The sequence below is a fragment of the Odocoileus virginianus genome, chromosome 4, assembly GCF_023699985.2.
Source record: "Odocoileus virginianus isolate 20LAN1187 ecotype Illinois chromosome 4, Ovbor_1.2, whole genome shotgun sequence".
Classification (NCBI taxonomy): domain Eukaryota; kingdom Metazoa; phylum Chordata; class Mammalia; order Artiodactyla; family Cervidae; genus Odocoileus; species Odocoileus virginianus.
The window spans coordinates 1,352,731-1,367,820 of NC_069677.1; the positions used below are offsets into that span (position 1 = coordinate 1,352,731).

A 15,090-nucleotide genomic window follows, 5' to 3' on the forward strand; every position below is an offset into this window, starting at 1 on the left:
AGTCCATTTGTTAACCAAATTAAGTTGTATGTACCCTGTTCAGGCTGTAGCCCACTGAGACCCCCTGCCTCCATGGGGAAGGTTTTATTCCCCCTTTCGTGTTCCAGCAGCCAAAAAATGAAACCAAAGTGTAATTGAAGCATCAGTGGCCAGAGAATGGAGAAGTGGGAACTTAGTTCAGTAGTCAAATTGTCCCCTTAATGGCAAGCTGCTCCTGCTGCTAAGTCACTTCAGTCGTGTCCGACTCTGTGTGACCCCATAGACGGCAGCCCACCAGGTTCTGCCGTCCCTGGGATTCTCCAGGCAAGAACTCTAGAGTGGGTTGCCATTTCCTTCTCCAATGCGTGAAAGTAAAAAGTGAAAGTGAAGTCGCTCAGTTGTGTCCAACTCTTCACGGCCCTATGGACTGCAGCCTACCAGGCTCCTCCGTCCATGGGATTTTCCAGGCAAGAGTACTGGAGTGGGTTGCCATTGCCTTCTCCGTAATGGCAAGAGGGATTTGCTTTTAAGGAATAAAGACAGTAGGGAGAGGAGTAAGACTAATGATAGGGAAGTATATGCATTAGTTTTCTGGGAAAAAGGCAAGCAAGGTTTTCCTGGAAACGGACACCACCACCTTTCTGTCCTTTTTTGGTCAGTGACTTCCAGTCATGGCTGCAGGTAGGAGTGTCATTTTGTACACCAATGTAGTAAAAACAAAATCACTGTAGAAAGAGATTCAGGATCTGTTGGAGATCAAATTCATCACCATCTTGATTTCAGTTTTTTGATATCCAGTTTTTTGTTTTTCTCTCCCTATAACTTCCTCTGTGTCCAGACCCTGTGATTAAAGATATGTTAGTTCCTGTTCAAAGGAGGGGTTGGTTGGTTTTGAGCAAGGGTCTGGTGACAGCTCTGGACACAACCCATACTATTTCCAGAGCTTTTCAACTTCTCATCATGCCTACTTCCCCTCTCCTCTTAATTGATTGATTAAACAACATTCTTCTCATAACAGTCTTTGGTTGTTTCCTATTGTTGGTTGTTTCCTCTTGTTTGTAGGATAAAGTCCACTAGGCATTCATCTCTAGACCCACAAATTAATCTCTACCTTTGAATCCTTATTTCTCACTGTTGCAGTAACAGTGCAGTTTTTTTTTTGCAGTCAGGCTGGTCCATTAACTCTCCTGAAATTTTTATTTCCCTTCTCTTGTTCTTGTTATTTCTCTACCTGGAATGCCTTTGTAGGCCTCCTTTTCTTTTGCTGATTCTCCCTGATCTTCAAGATGTTTTCCATAAACGTGCTAATCTTTGAACTTTTAGTAAATAAGTGTATATTATTTGGTACTTTATTATATATTGGTCTGTGACCTTTTCTTTAAGGTTGTTAGGAGACATTATTTAGCTTTTTATCTATGCATGTATTTTATTTCCTTTATTAAATTGTCCATAATAAGTTAGACCAGCAGTTACAAAGAAACTTTCTACTTTGGGATCTGTAACTAGTTTTCTATTTAGACTTAATACATTGTTTGGGTTTTTCAGGTTGTGCATCTTAAAGTAAATAAATTGAACTAAATTTCCTAAACTGTTCTGTATTCTGCTAAAGGCGGGGGTGGAGGGGGTGGCGGGGAGGTGTTAGGGGGTGGGGATGATCACAGAAACATTTTAAAGATACATTATTCATTTAAGCATTTTTTTAACATAAAATATAATTTGTTAGATGGTAAAAAATAAAGTAGGGAAGGAGGGAGGTGTGTTACAATTTTAAATAGATGGGCAGATAGGCAAAAAAGCCTCTCAGAGTGGGGGATATTTGAGTGAACACCTGAAGGGGGTATAGGAGCTGACATCCAGGAGAAGAGTACTCTGGACAAGGGGAATAGTGTGTACAAAGACCCTGAGGCAGGATGTGTATGTGTTTTGAGTAATAACAGAGTTCCATGTTTATGCAGCATGATAAAGGTAAAGAGTAGTTGGGGAAGTCAGAGAGCTAAATGGCAGGGCAAGATGTTACAGGGCTAGAAAAGCCATTGGAAAGACATCACATTCCTTGTTATAGTCCATGGGATATTTTCTGTGGAATACCTTGTATAGAGATACAATTCTGAGTTTTCATAACTGTAGACTGTATACAACTACAGTTGTAATAACTGTAGACTATCCAAGAATGAGGTAATTTTAACCAAATCTTAAGAATTTTATATTCTATTTTACTTTGAAGAAGTGGTAATAACTTAAGTATACACCAGAGTTCACTACCTATATTGGTTCTTTTGCTTTAAAGTTTTTAATTATAACTTAATTACTTTTTTTATCATAGGTAAATTAACATGATGGATTTCTCCAAGCTCCCCAAAATATGTGATGAAGATAAAGAAAGCACATTTGGTTATGTGCATGGGGTCTCAGGACCTGGTGAGTAATACATAATAATCATAATAGTAAAATCCCTAATATCAGTTAATATCTTTTCAAGGTGTTTTAAGCAGAAATACACAAGTTTCTCTTCACCTATGTAAATTCTCTTTAGAAGATTTCATACCTGCTGTAAGACTGAGGCAATACTTCTATCATAAGGGTTACTATAACATTTATTATCTAAATTTGATAATTATTATGTAAATGGATAGATGCTGTTACATGTCTTAAATTTTTTTTGTTGTTAAATCTGAGGTTAGAAGACTATAAAGTTTATAGGTTTTATTTTGTGATACCTAAATGTCTGTTAATGTGATTTAAATTTTAGTAATCGCTTTTAGAACATTTCTCAGAAATATCAACCATGGCTCTTTGCGTGTATAAATCCCACCTGTAGCAAAATAGTCTTATGACATGATAATGAGAATGGAAAGCAGTTTATGTTTGTTTTGCCCACGACTTGGAGTACTGCATTTTAAATAATAAATAAATCTCCTCCTAGTATTAAGTTTGTTATTCCACATTTCCACTGCAAAATATGATTCAGTTTCTGTTGGTAAAACTACTCATTGATTTGTAATCTTTAGTGCCATGAAAATTCACTTTTCCTTGTCTTTTTATAAACCTCATGTTGTAGTCTTTTTGATGTTCTAATCACAATAGAGGTGATGGTGCTTTTGGGTGTTAATACAAATGAAGATTATCAGTCACTGGGCTGCTTATTTCTCCCTAGTAAGCTTCTACTGCTTAGAACTTGGTGTTTGAGCTTGAATTTTTAGCAAATATAATATATTTCACTATTTTCAATCTCTTCACCATTCAGAGAAATACCTTTTCACCTTGTTGATCATAAGGCCTCTAAGGAAGACAGACTGTACGTAGGAACTTTTAGGGAAAAGGCAAAGAACACTCTCAAAAGAGTTTATGTGAAAATAGTTTTCTGAAATTTGTCAACACTTTAGTTATCTGTGGTATTTCAGTGTGGGCCTCCCAGGTGGCACTAGTGGTAAAGAATGTGCCTGCCTATGAAGGAGACATAAGAGATGTAGGTTAGATTCTTGGGTCGGGAAGATCCCCTGGAGGATCTTCCTCCCACTCCAGTATTTTTGTTTGGAGAATCTCATGGACAGAGGAGCCTGGTGGGCTGCAGCCCATGGAGTCACAGAGTCAGACATGATTGGAGTGACTTAGCACACAGCACACATTTCTGTGCTTCTTAATTATTCTTATAGATACAGAGGTAAATATTGATAAAAGAAATAAATTTCCATTGTTCTAATGTAAGTTAAATAAATATTAATTCCCTAATAGTTTCTACTTGAATATTACCTAATTCATAGTTCTAATTAATTGTATCCGAAGGCTAAATATTGAAATAGACTTACTCCATTGAGGCCTGCGCAGGTCCCAGCCTGTCTGTGGTTTGGGGTTGCTATCTGCCTCATAGAGCAAAGTAGAGGCTTTGTCTTCTGGGAAGACAAAAGTCGTCTTCTCCTGAAAAGAACTCTTACACAGTTGGCATTGGCATCTTCCAGGAATAGGAGGGCAGGAATTGAGACCTTAGGAGTCTGGTAGGGAGAGGCAGAGATAGAAAAATTGAGGTTCTAGGGAGATGATGTTGGTTGTAACTAGAAAGTTCAGAGTAGGGTATTGTTACCTCCAGAACTCATTACTGTTAACTCTGCTTGGCTTCGTGACAGTCATAAAAATGGATTCCTTAATAAAATAATAATACAGTTTCAAAAAAAAAAACACCATAGACTTATTCCTATACATAGCTGAAAACATACAACCTTCCCCTCCTGCCAGAAAAATAACTTTTGCTTGCTGGGCAACATGATCCAAAATAATAAGTGCAAATTCTAATCCAGTATTTATAAGAAATAGGGATTCTTGATGAGGCTTTCATCCAGCAGTCATGACTGATTATAAACATCCTGTTTGTTGTTGTGCTCAATCATGTCTGACTCTCTGTGACTCCATGAACTATAGCTTGCCACGCTCCTCTGTCCATGGGATTCTCCAGGTAAGAATACTGGAGTGTGTCGCCAACCTACTCCAAAGGCTCTTCCTGACCCAGGGATCGAACCCAAATCTCTTGCATCTCCTGCATTGGCAGGCAGATACTTTTACCACTGCACCACCTGGGAAGCCCAAATGCAAATGGGAGTTTTTCTAGGTAGATCTGTCCAAGAAGAGTTTCAACAACCGCTAGTATAAAGTGTTAGAAAGTAAAGTTGTTGTTTTATGTGATATTTCTCAAAGGAATGGTGAAAACAGAGCGTGCTGATGATTGTTAGTTTTAGTCTTTTATTATTATTATTACTTTTCCAGTACCCACCATTCCTTGTATTATAGCAAGCTAGGTTGATCAAAACTTGCCTAAGTGCTACTAGTTAAGAGTTCGATGTTTGTTTGTCATATAGAACTTCAAAATGAAAGTAGTATTCATGTGTATCATGTAAACAAGTAATCTTAGCCTAAAGCCTAACAAAATTTTATTGTTTATCCCATCTATGACATACGCTAAAAAATGTGTCTTTTTATTAACAAAACAAAAAGAAATGGAAGAAAATATTTGCAGTGATGTGACTATAGAGGGTTAATAGACAGAATATACAAACAACTAATGTAACTCAATATAGAAAAACCAAAACAACCCAATCAAAAAAATGGGCAGAAGACCTAAATAGACATCTTACCAAAAAAGACATACAGATGGCCAACAGGTACATGAAAAGATGTTCAACATCACTAATTATTAGAGAAATGCAAATCAAAACCACAGTGAGGTATCTTCGCACAGCAGTCAGAATGGCTGCCATCAAAAAGTCTGCAAATAATAAATCCTGAAGAGGGTATGGAGAAAAGAGAACCCTCCTACACTGTTGATGGGAATGTAAATTGGTATAACTACTATGGAAAACAGTACAGGTTTCCTTAAAAATAAAAATAGAGCTACGTATGATTCAGCAGTCCCATTCATGACTATATATCCAGAAAAGAGTAAAACTGTAATTTAAAAAGATACATGTACCCCAGTGTTCATAGCATAACTGTTTATAGCAGCCAAGATCCAGAAGCAACCTAAGTGCCCATCAACAGTTGATCAACTTAAGAGGATGTGGTATATATACACAATGGAATGTTATTCAGTCATATAAAGAATGAAATATTGCCATTTGCAGCAACATGGATGAACCTAGAGAATCTTACACTTGGTGAAGAAAATCAGACAGATAAATGTTCTGTGATATCCCTTATATGTGGAATCTAAAATATAATGCAAATAAATCTGTATATGAAGCAGAAACAGACTCACATAGAAATAAAATTTATGGGGAGAGGGAGGGAGGGACAAATCAAGAATATGAGATTAACAAATAAAAACTACTGTACATAAAATAGATAAGCAACAGTGATTTACTATACAGCACAGGGAATTATACTCAATATATTAAATAATCTATAGGAAATGATCTGAAAAAAGACATGTATATAGCTGAATTATGTTATATACCTGAAATGAACACAGTGTTTTAAATCAAGTATAATTTTTTTAAAAAAACGTTCTTTTTGAGAGACTGTGTGTCCCATAGTAGGTGTTTTATTTTTCCTATAAATATGTGAGAGAAGTATATTAACAGATTTATTTGGTATTTTAATCATCTGGAACTATTCAGAGTCTTAAGTCATTAAAATACTCATTTGTTCCTTTCAGTGGTTACAGCCTGTGACATGGCAGGTGCAGCCATGTATGAACTGGTGAGAGTGGGCCACAGCGAGTTGGTTGGAGAGATTATCCGATTAGAGGGTGACATGGCTACCATCCAGGTGTATGAAGAAACTTGTATCCTTTTTAGTTCAATTTCTGGCCATTTTCTACAAGTCAGAATTTAAAGATTTTTGGCAAAGGTAAAAGCAATACCAGTGGTATCAGAAACATGGAATGCTGGTATTTTGAAGAAACCTGATATATAGAAGTTTATTGAAAGGTACTAGGAATTAGTGCTCTTTATTTTGAGAAATCAGTATTATCTCCTGAACTTTCATTGCTGTTAATATTTCAGTGCTGTTACTTAAGCATTACTTCTCTGACTACTTATTTAAGTTTTATTTGGTACAGCCTTTTTGCCATGCTAAAATATATGCTTACAGTACCTCTTCTTTCTATGTCAGTATTGGAGTGCTAATTCTAAACAAAATCACCTGAAATTTTTAATAAAATTAAAAGTATTCATAGCTATGAAATCATCACTAATCAAAAGGACTTTTTTCTATTGTTAGATTTATTTTTTATCTAGTCTTTCACATGGTTTAAAGATTTAAAGTAAACAAACGAGCATGTGTATATTGAGAACCTGTTCCACTTTTATCATCCTGTATTTGGCCAGTTTTCAAAACAGACATGCATTCATGCAACCAGTTTTGTTAGTTCCACTTACTGTATATCCTTCTTATTTTTTATATGGACCATTATAAATGTGTATTTTTATTTCCTTTTTTTCCCCAGAAGATAGTGTATTATAGGTAATGTTCTGCACCTTTTATTCACTTGAAAATATATGTATTGTGGAAGATGGATAGATACATGATGAATACAATGCAGTGTGTATGGTAGATCACTGTAATATTCTTTCAACTTTGATGTAGGCTTGAAATATTTTTATAAACAAATATTGGAAATTATATTTTGGGGATCTTTCATGCAAAATTCATAAAAGTACCTGTCCTTTTTTACAGCTACATAGAATTCCAGCATATGAATATACCATCACTTGTTAATAAATCTCTTAATGATTGTTAAGTCTTAAAATTTTTTTGGTTGTTTCTCAGTCTTAAGAGTTTTAAGTTTTTTTTTTCTAATTCTAATATCCTTTTTAAGGAACTGATATTCCTCATCAATATATTTGAAGCAGTGTATTATAGAGAGACTTTTGATTCTGTTTTTAGCCTGTGGTTCTCAAACTGTGCCCAAGGCACTCTGGGCAGCTGCAGCAAACTCATGTGGTGCTCCGGGATGTTTTAAGGATTTGCAGTAAACACAAGAATATTTGACATCTTCTCAGACACCATGAGAACTAGTAGCTTGAGATAATAAACAGTTTCATTATCTGACTGCACTGCATTCTTGTTGATGATGTCATATCTTTGTGAAGCCAAGTTTTTGGCAATTGCTAAGCTAAAAACCAAGTGTCATATGAAAATGATGTGGATTGGGTAGACTCCTAGGTTTGGAAATTATAGACTACCCAACAGGCACATAAATCCCCTTTGCAGGAATTGAGATTATTTAAAAATGAAATTAAAATGTTCTTTTTTCTTTCAATTTATGTGTCTTTTTGTTTCAGTTTATGTGTCTTTTTCTTTCAAAGTGCTACTCACTTGTTTGACATATAAACTTATTAAAATGTTTGAGCATGATTATTTAGTAGATGAAAATATTAAATGTATCTTTTGTTGTAGATCTCTATGAAAAAGTTACCGAAACACTCACGATGCTATGGACTATAAGTTTGAGAATCTCAGGTTTAGCTTCTTATATGTCATTTCCTGTTAAGCTGCAGTACTTCTTTATTTTACAGTATCTCCAGTATTTCATAGTGAATTTTCCTCAACCACCTTTCCTAGCTGGTGTGTCTGTTGGAGACCCTGTACTCCGCACTGGTAAACCCCTCTCAGTTGAACTTGGTCCGGGCATTATGGGAGCCATTTTTGATGGTATTCAGAGACCTTTGTCAGATATCAGCAGTCAGACTCAAAGTATTTACATTCCCAGAGGAGTAAATGTGTCTGCTCTTAGCAGAGATGTCAAATGGGATTTCACACCTTGCAAAAACCTACGGGTATGTCTTTGTAATCAAAATTTCTAAAATTGGTGAAAGAATGTGAAAAGAGTGTTTAGTGAACTATTTTGTACTCTTCGTCAAAATAAAAGTGGACCACAGAAGCATAGTTTACTTTTTTTTTTAAAAGCTCCACGAGAAGGATTGTAGAACAAATATATTTTATTGATAAGTGAGGCAAATGAGTTAAATAATGGCAAGGGGAGTCTCCTTGATGTTTATTGAACATTAAATGGCTTGATGTTTGTTTGAATATTAAGCAACAAGTATGTTTGTTCTCTAGGTTGGTAGTCACATCACTGGTGGAGATATTTACGGAATTGTCAATGAGAACTCTCTCATCAAACACAAAATCATGTTGCCTCCACGAAACAGAGGAACTGTCACCTACATTGCTCCACCTGGAAATTACGATACCTCTGTAAGTATCATATAAACTTTAACTCACATGAGTGGCCCCACTGATATAGTTACCCAGTTGTAGAACTCTAAATAGTTATAGAATTCATATTTAATATGTAAGTTTTAAGTTACTTTCATAATTTAAGATATTTTCCTTTAAAACTTGAGCTTGGGACTACAAAAGGCGAAATATATTGTTTCTTTTTGAAGAGAAACAACTAGTACAGTGTTTTCTTACCTTCTTAACTTATGCTGTATTATTTAAACCCCTGATTCTTTTCTCCTTTTTTATTTTGGTCACACGATGGGGTATGGGGGAGCATAGTTCCCCAACCAGAGATGAAACCCGTGCTCCCTGCAGTGGAAACACGGAGTCTTAACTGCTGGACTGCCAGGGAAGTTCCCAAACCCCTGATTCTTTAGGCATAGAAGAGACTTTGATCTTAATTTTCAGTCTCTATTCACATAATGAATCATGAAATGGATTGTAAGTTCTTACTCTCAGTGAACCATTTAAAACTTAGTCCTTTGCTATTACTGATAATCACATCATATCAAATACAGTAGATATGTGATAATCTTTGTGGGTATGAAGAATCTTTTTTGGGAAGGTCATTGTAGCATATAACTTTTTCCCAATGAGATATGATGATAATAATTTTCTGATCATCTCACATCAACAAGATCTGTGCTCTACAGTATAATAGAGAACAGAAGAATTAAGATTGGGGTTCTTGGCAGTCAGCTAACCTTACTCACTAGCTTAGAGAATCACTCAACCTACACGTTAATTCAAATTCAAATTCAAGATTACAAATTTCTGTAGGTCTTTGGACCTTGAGATCATTTGTGAATAGTTAAAATCATCTCACTGTTTACAAATGTTAAGAGTTACTCATTATCTTTTTGCTTTTGTAAATAATTTAAAATATTTAACTTTATTAAATATTTTAGGATTCTTAATTAGATTAGTATTTTTCATTAAAGCAGTGCAAGAGGATTATAATAAAGTAAAAAAACAAAGAATGGAAAATTATGAAAGTTTTCATTTCTTCTCTCCCTCAGCTCCAGGAATATCTTTTGTATCCTTCAGGAATTTTTCCTGTGTATATTCATGTAATTTATTTAATTGTTTCTCTATTACTTGAAATACTTCTTTCCCAAAAATTTCTGAACTTTTTTTTAATCATTAAAATAGTAATAAGTGTACTTGGTTTAAAAAAAGAAATCAGAACAGTATATATTTATAATAAAAGATGTAAATCTCCCTCCCTACTTCCACATACCACCTCTCTAATCCCCCCTAGAAGTCTGGCATTACTTTTCTTTAGAGGAAGAAATGTTCATAGTATTCTGAAAATCCCACTGTATTTTTGTAGGATGTTGTGTTGGAGCTTGAATTTGAAGGTATAAAGGAGAAGTTCAGCATGGTCCAAGTATGGCCTGTACGTCAGGTTCGGCCTGTCACTGAGAAGTTGCCAGCTAATCATCCTCTGTTGACTGGCCAGAGAGTCCTTGATGCCCTTTTTCCGTGAGTTTGAACTGTGTCCCATAGTTTTCCCTCAGATTTTTATATGTGCTTACTATTTCACTTTATAGATAAGGTTTTATGTGCTAATCCTATAATACGTTTTATCTAGAGAAACATGTTTTATGTTTTTGCCAGTGCTTATTTAGAGAGTCAGACCATTGAATTTTTCACAGTTGCAAAAGGAAAGCATTATTTCTAAAACTTTCTGAAATTTTCTTGTTATCCTATAATTAGTAGATTGATGTCACTTTAATTGATGATTTCTAAAATCACGTGGGTTCTCTGTGCTATCCAGCAATCTTTCTTAACTTTATAGTCTGCTCTTTGCCATTTTCTTCAATTGCATAAAAACCTTTCTCTTTAAGGTTTTGGCATAAGCATACTAGCCTTTACTTTTAACAAATAACTTTCCATCTTTTAATTTGCAGAAAAGACTGAAGCAGTGATATTAACTCTTTTAACTTCTGATCACCTGTATGTCTCCCTTCAGCTCTCTTACCTTTAAACCTACTCTGTGTTGTTCTGTTACTCTCTTATAAGATCTTCAGTACTCATTAAAAAGAATACATTTGAATCAGTTCTAATGAGGTGGATGAAACTGGAGCCCACTATACAGAGTGAAGTAAGCCAGAAAGATAAAGACCAATACAGTATACTAACGCATATATATGGAATTTAAAAAGATGTAACGATAACCCTATATGCAAGACAGAAAAAGAGACACAGATGTGTAGAACAGACTTTGGGACTCTGTGGGAGAAGGTGAGGGTAGGATGTTCTGAGAGAATAGCATTGAAACAAGTATACTATCAAGTGTGAAACAGATCACCAGCGCAGGTTGTATGCATGAGACAAGTGCTCAGGGCTGGTGCACTGGGAAGACCCAGAGGGATGGGATGAGGAGTGAGGTGGGAGGGGGGATCAGGATGGTGAACACATGTAAATCCATGGCTGATTCATGTCAATGTATGGCAAAAACCACTACAATATTGTAAAGTAATTAGCCTCCAACTAATAAAAATAAATGGAAAAAAAATAAAATAAAAGATCTTTAGTACTTTGACTCTTCTTATTTAGTCAGTACCTCCTGTTTCTATATCCTTTAGAATCCAGTTTAAATTTAATAGTATATCATTTCTATGAATATTTGTCAGTATATTAAATTTTCTTGTTTCTCTGTCTTCCATCATACCCACCTGGTAAAGTATCAACTGTGAATCAGTCTGGCTATCTCCTTCTCCCAAATCTACACTCAGGCTGCTGAGAAAAATAAATAGTAAGTGCAAGTTGGTATCTCAGCACTGTGGCATAATCCTTCTGCAGTTCCCTAATTGTCATTCTTCTGCTCTCCTCAGTGACTATTTCAAACTCTCTACCTGCCTCAGATCTTCAGCTCTTCTTTCTCCTTCATTCTCACCAAATGGTCATCTCAGATCCTTCACACAGAAATGAGGGGCCATCAGATTTGGAATTCTTTCAGTTAACACATGTTCCCATTTATCCTTTATTCTTCTTCCTTTTTCTGGTGTTTACCCCACCTCATATCTCCTCAGAGACCTTCTATTAGGTGATCTTCCTTTCTTCTCCCATCTAATGAAAAGACATCTGCCTTCTACCCTTCTCTTTCTGCCTTCCACTACTTTTCTCCTTATCTTCACAGCCAAACTTCTTGAAAAAAAGTTGTCCCCACTTATCCCACTTTAATTCACTGTACTGCTATGGCCATGGTTCCACTCCTCAGTGAAACTACTCTCACTAACATTGTCAGTCACTCCCATACTGATAATTCAATAAATAAGTTAGTATTTTCCTAATTGCTACAACTTTTGATGTTGGATATTGCTTTCTACTCCTTCCTCCTTGAAACACCCATTTTCTTTGCTCTTCCATTTACCTTCTTCTACAGGAAGCTATTGCTTATTCTCCATTGCAGTTTCCTTCTCCTTAATTTTGCTATTTCTTAGAGTTTTTCTCCTTTCTTTCCTTATTATACATCTTACCCTCTGTGAATGACTTCATCCACCCTCAAGACTTAAATGTTCATCTATATATGTTGATTTCTAAACCTATATCTTCATCCCAGATCTCTTCTGAGTTCCAGGTTCATATATCCACTTTGGATTATACCTCTCCTTTTGAATATCTTACAGGTACCCTAGAGTCAGTGTTTTAAAACTAATATCATCATCTTAATCACCACCCCATTTCTTGAAACTTTGCTGCTTCTCAGCAAATGTCATTACTGTACATCCAGTGAATCCCTCTTCTAAAATCTGTGACTTCTCTCAAGGATTGTTTTTACCACATCTCATTAATGAACTAGTGCTATTATTCTGTTCCCTCAATATTTTTTTATCTGCATCTGTCATCCCTGCTCCATGACTGTAATTAAGGATCTTACCCTAATTCCTGCAATAATCACATTTAATCAGACTTCACATCTTCAGTTTTGCCTTCTTTCTGAGTGGTTGTCCATATTACATAGTGATCCAACTAAAACACATATTTGATCCTGCACTGTTTTGCTTGAAGTGCTCTTTATTGCTCTCAAGACAAACACACAATCCTTAACCCCATACAAAGCCACCTGTGACCTGGCTCCTGCTTACCTTCCAGTATTGTCTCAGCCACTTGCTGTCCAACTGCTTCCTTACAGACCATGCTCCAGGCTTCCCAATGGGCTTTTAAATCCTCAAGCAGGGCTCCCTCCCTCTTGGCCCTGGACTTTTGCTTATGCTGTTCCCTCTGCATGGCATGTTATTTCCCTACATATGGCTGATTTCTATTTCCTTTCAGGTCTTAGCTTCTTTCAGAAAGAATTTCCTAACTCCACTCCAGACCAGTGTCAGACTTTGTACCCCTTCTGTGTACTCCCACAAACCTTGAATGGTCTCTGTGATAGCACTTTTCACATTAGATTGTTGAACTTCTAACATGGGACACACCCAGCCCTGCCTTCCCACCCTGACTTAAAAATGATTTGAATTAAGTATGCAAAGCCATAGGATGAATGGCCTTGTCCTTCCTAGTTTATCAGAGTCACTGAAAGGTTTCAATGGGAAAACGTTTTAATGCATACTAGTTTCATCCTTATTAAGGATGCAGTGTTTGTGTCTTAAGTTGTCATAACTGTCTAAGTTGGTCATAACTTTGCTTCAAGGAGTAAGCGTCTTTTAATTTCATTGCAATCACCATCTGCAGTGATTGAGCCCATCTTTGCATGAAAGAAAATTCTTATTTTTTACCTCAGAGGACAACTTTCAAAAGTGTTTATATTTTTCTTTTAGCTTTAATTCTTATTTTGTCCTTTCATAAACTGATTTATTTAAGCATTCAGAGTATCTTTACTACTATTTTATTTATCTTATTTTCATATTCCTCTTCTCCAGGTACCTTATGGAACATACTTTCACTTTCCAGCTATTACAGATGATTAATTATTATAAAAAACATATCCTACTTTAGGTGCAAATAGGGGAGCAATTGTTATATCTCTGTCAGTACCTCATTCTTTCTAAGTGTATGTACAGATACAGATGACAATATTTTAAAGTGCTTTCTTTAACTTGTATCTTTAACTGTGTCACTTTTGTTGTTGTTCAGTTGCTAAGTTGTGATTGACTCTTTGCGACCCCACAGATAATAGCCTGCCAGGCTCCTCTGTCTGTGGGATTGTTTACCATTGAACCACCAGGGTAGCCCCTGTGTCTCTAACCTACTTTTTTTATTGGTGTATGTTAGTGAGTAAAGTAATCCTTACTTGTTTGCTTTGTGTAGATGTGTACAGGGAGGAACTACTGCAATCCCTGGGGCTTTTGGCTGTGGGAAGACAGTGATATCACAGTCTCTATCCAAGTATTCCAACAGTGATGTGATCATCTACGTAGGATGTGGTGAGAGAGGAAACGAGATGTCTGAAGTCCTCCGGGACTTCCCAGAGGTCTGTATCTATAAAGCTTCCAATACTAGTCTAGATACTAGACTAATCAACTAATACTAATCAACTTTCATTGGCAATTAATAAAGCTTTGTTTTGGATCTGGATCAATGCTCTTATTCATCAAACATCTTTTAAGGAATTTTCTAATTATATTTATGATTCAATTTGTATACTGAAGGAAAGGAATTGGAATTTTTCAGTCAAAACACTTGAAAGTTTCTTTTTGTGGTCTGGTGATTTTCAGTTATTGGGAGAAAGATAAAATAGGCAAAATATTTATTGGTGTGAATGTCTCATAGACTTCATATAGTCTTACTAGGTTACTGTAATAATAACATTCCTACTTCCATAAAATAATGGACTTTTTTTATGAAGTGGAAATACTGACTGTTTTCTTTACAGCACAGTGGGATAGAGGAAATAGGTTTGAATGATGGGAAATACTTCTTTGGGAACACAGATTATAAGAAGGATTAAATATAAACAAGTTGTGAAAAAGAAACTAAAAATTTCTATTTCAAGGATAAGAAAGCTGTGGTACATATACACAATGGAATATTACTCAGCCATTAAAAAGAATACATTTGAATCAGTTCTAAGGAAATGGATGAAACTGGAGTCTATTATACAGAGTGAAGTAAGCCAGAAAGAAAAACACCAATACAGTATACTAATGCATATATATGGAATTTAGAAAGATGGTAACGATAACCCTGTATGTGAGACAGCAAGAGAGACACAGATGTATTGAACAGTCTTTTGGACTCTGGAAGAGGGCGAGGGTGGGATGATATGGGAGAATGGCATTGAAACATGTAAATTATCATATGTGAAACGAATCGCCAGTCCAGGTTCGGTGCATGATACAGGATGCTCAGGGCTGGTACACTGGGATGACCCAGAGGGATGGGATGGGGAGAGAGGTGAGAAGGATGGGGAACACATGTACACCCATGGTGGATTCAAGTCAA

General features: G+C 35.9%; 1 protein-coding gene across 1 annotated transcript in view; it reads left to right on the plus strand.

Moving 5' to 3' along the window:
- The window catches only part of ATP6V1A (ATPase H+ transporting V1 subunit A), a 63,643-nt gene that overhangs the window by 27,932 nt on the left and 20,621 nt on the right, over positions 1-15,090 (plus strand). The window contains exons 2-7 of the mRNA XM_020879694.2: positions 2,303-2,397; positions 6,122-6,250; positions 8,032-8,246; positions 8,530-8,667; positions 10,028-10,179; positions 13,957-14,119. Coding sequence (XP_020735353.1) covers positions 2,313-2,397; positions 6,122-6,250; positions 8,032-8,246; positions 8,530-8,667; positions 10,028-10,179; positions 13,957-14,119 — 882 coding nt within the window. The 5' untranslated portion in view covers positions 2,303-2,312. The remainder of the gene's footprint in view (positions 1-2,302; positions 2,398-6,121; positions 6,251-8,031; positions 8,247-8,529; positions 8,668-10,027; positions 10,180-13,956; positions 14,120-15,090) is intronic.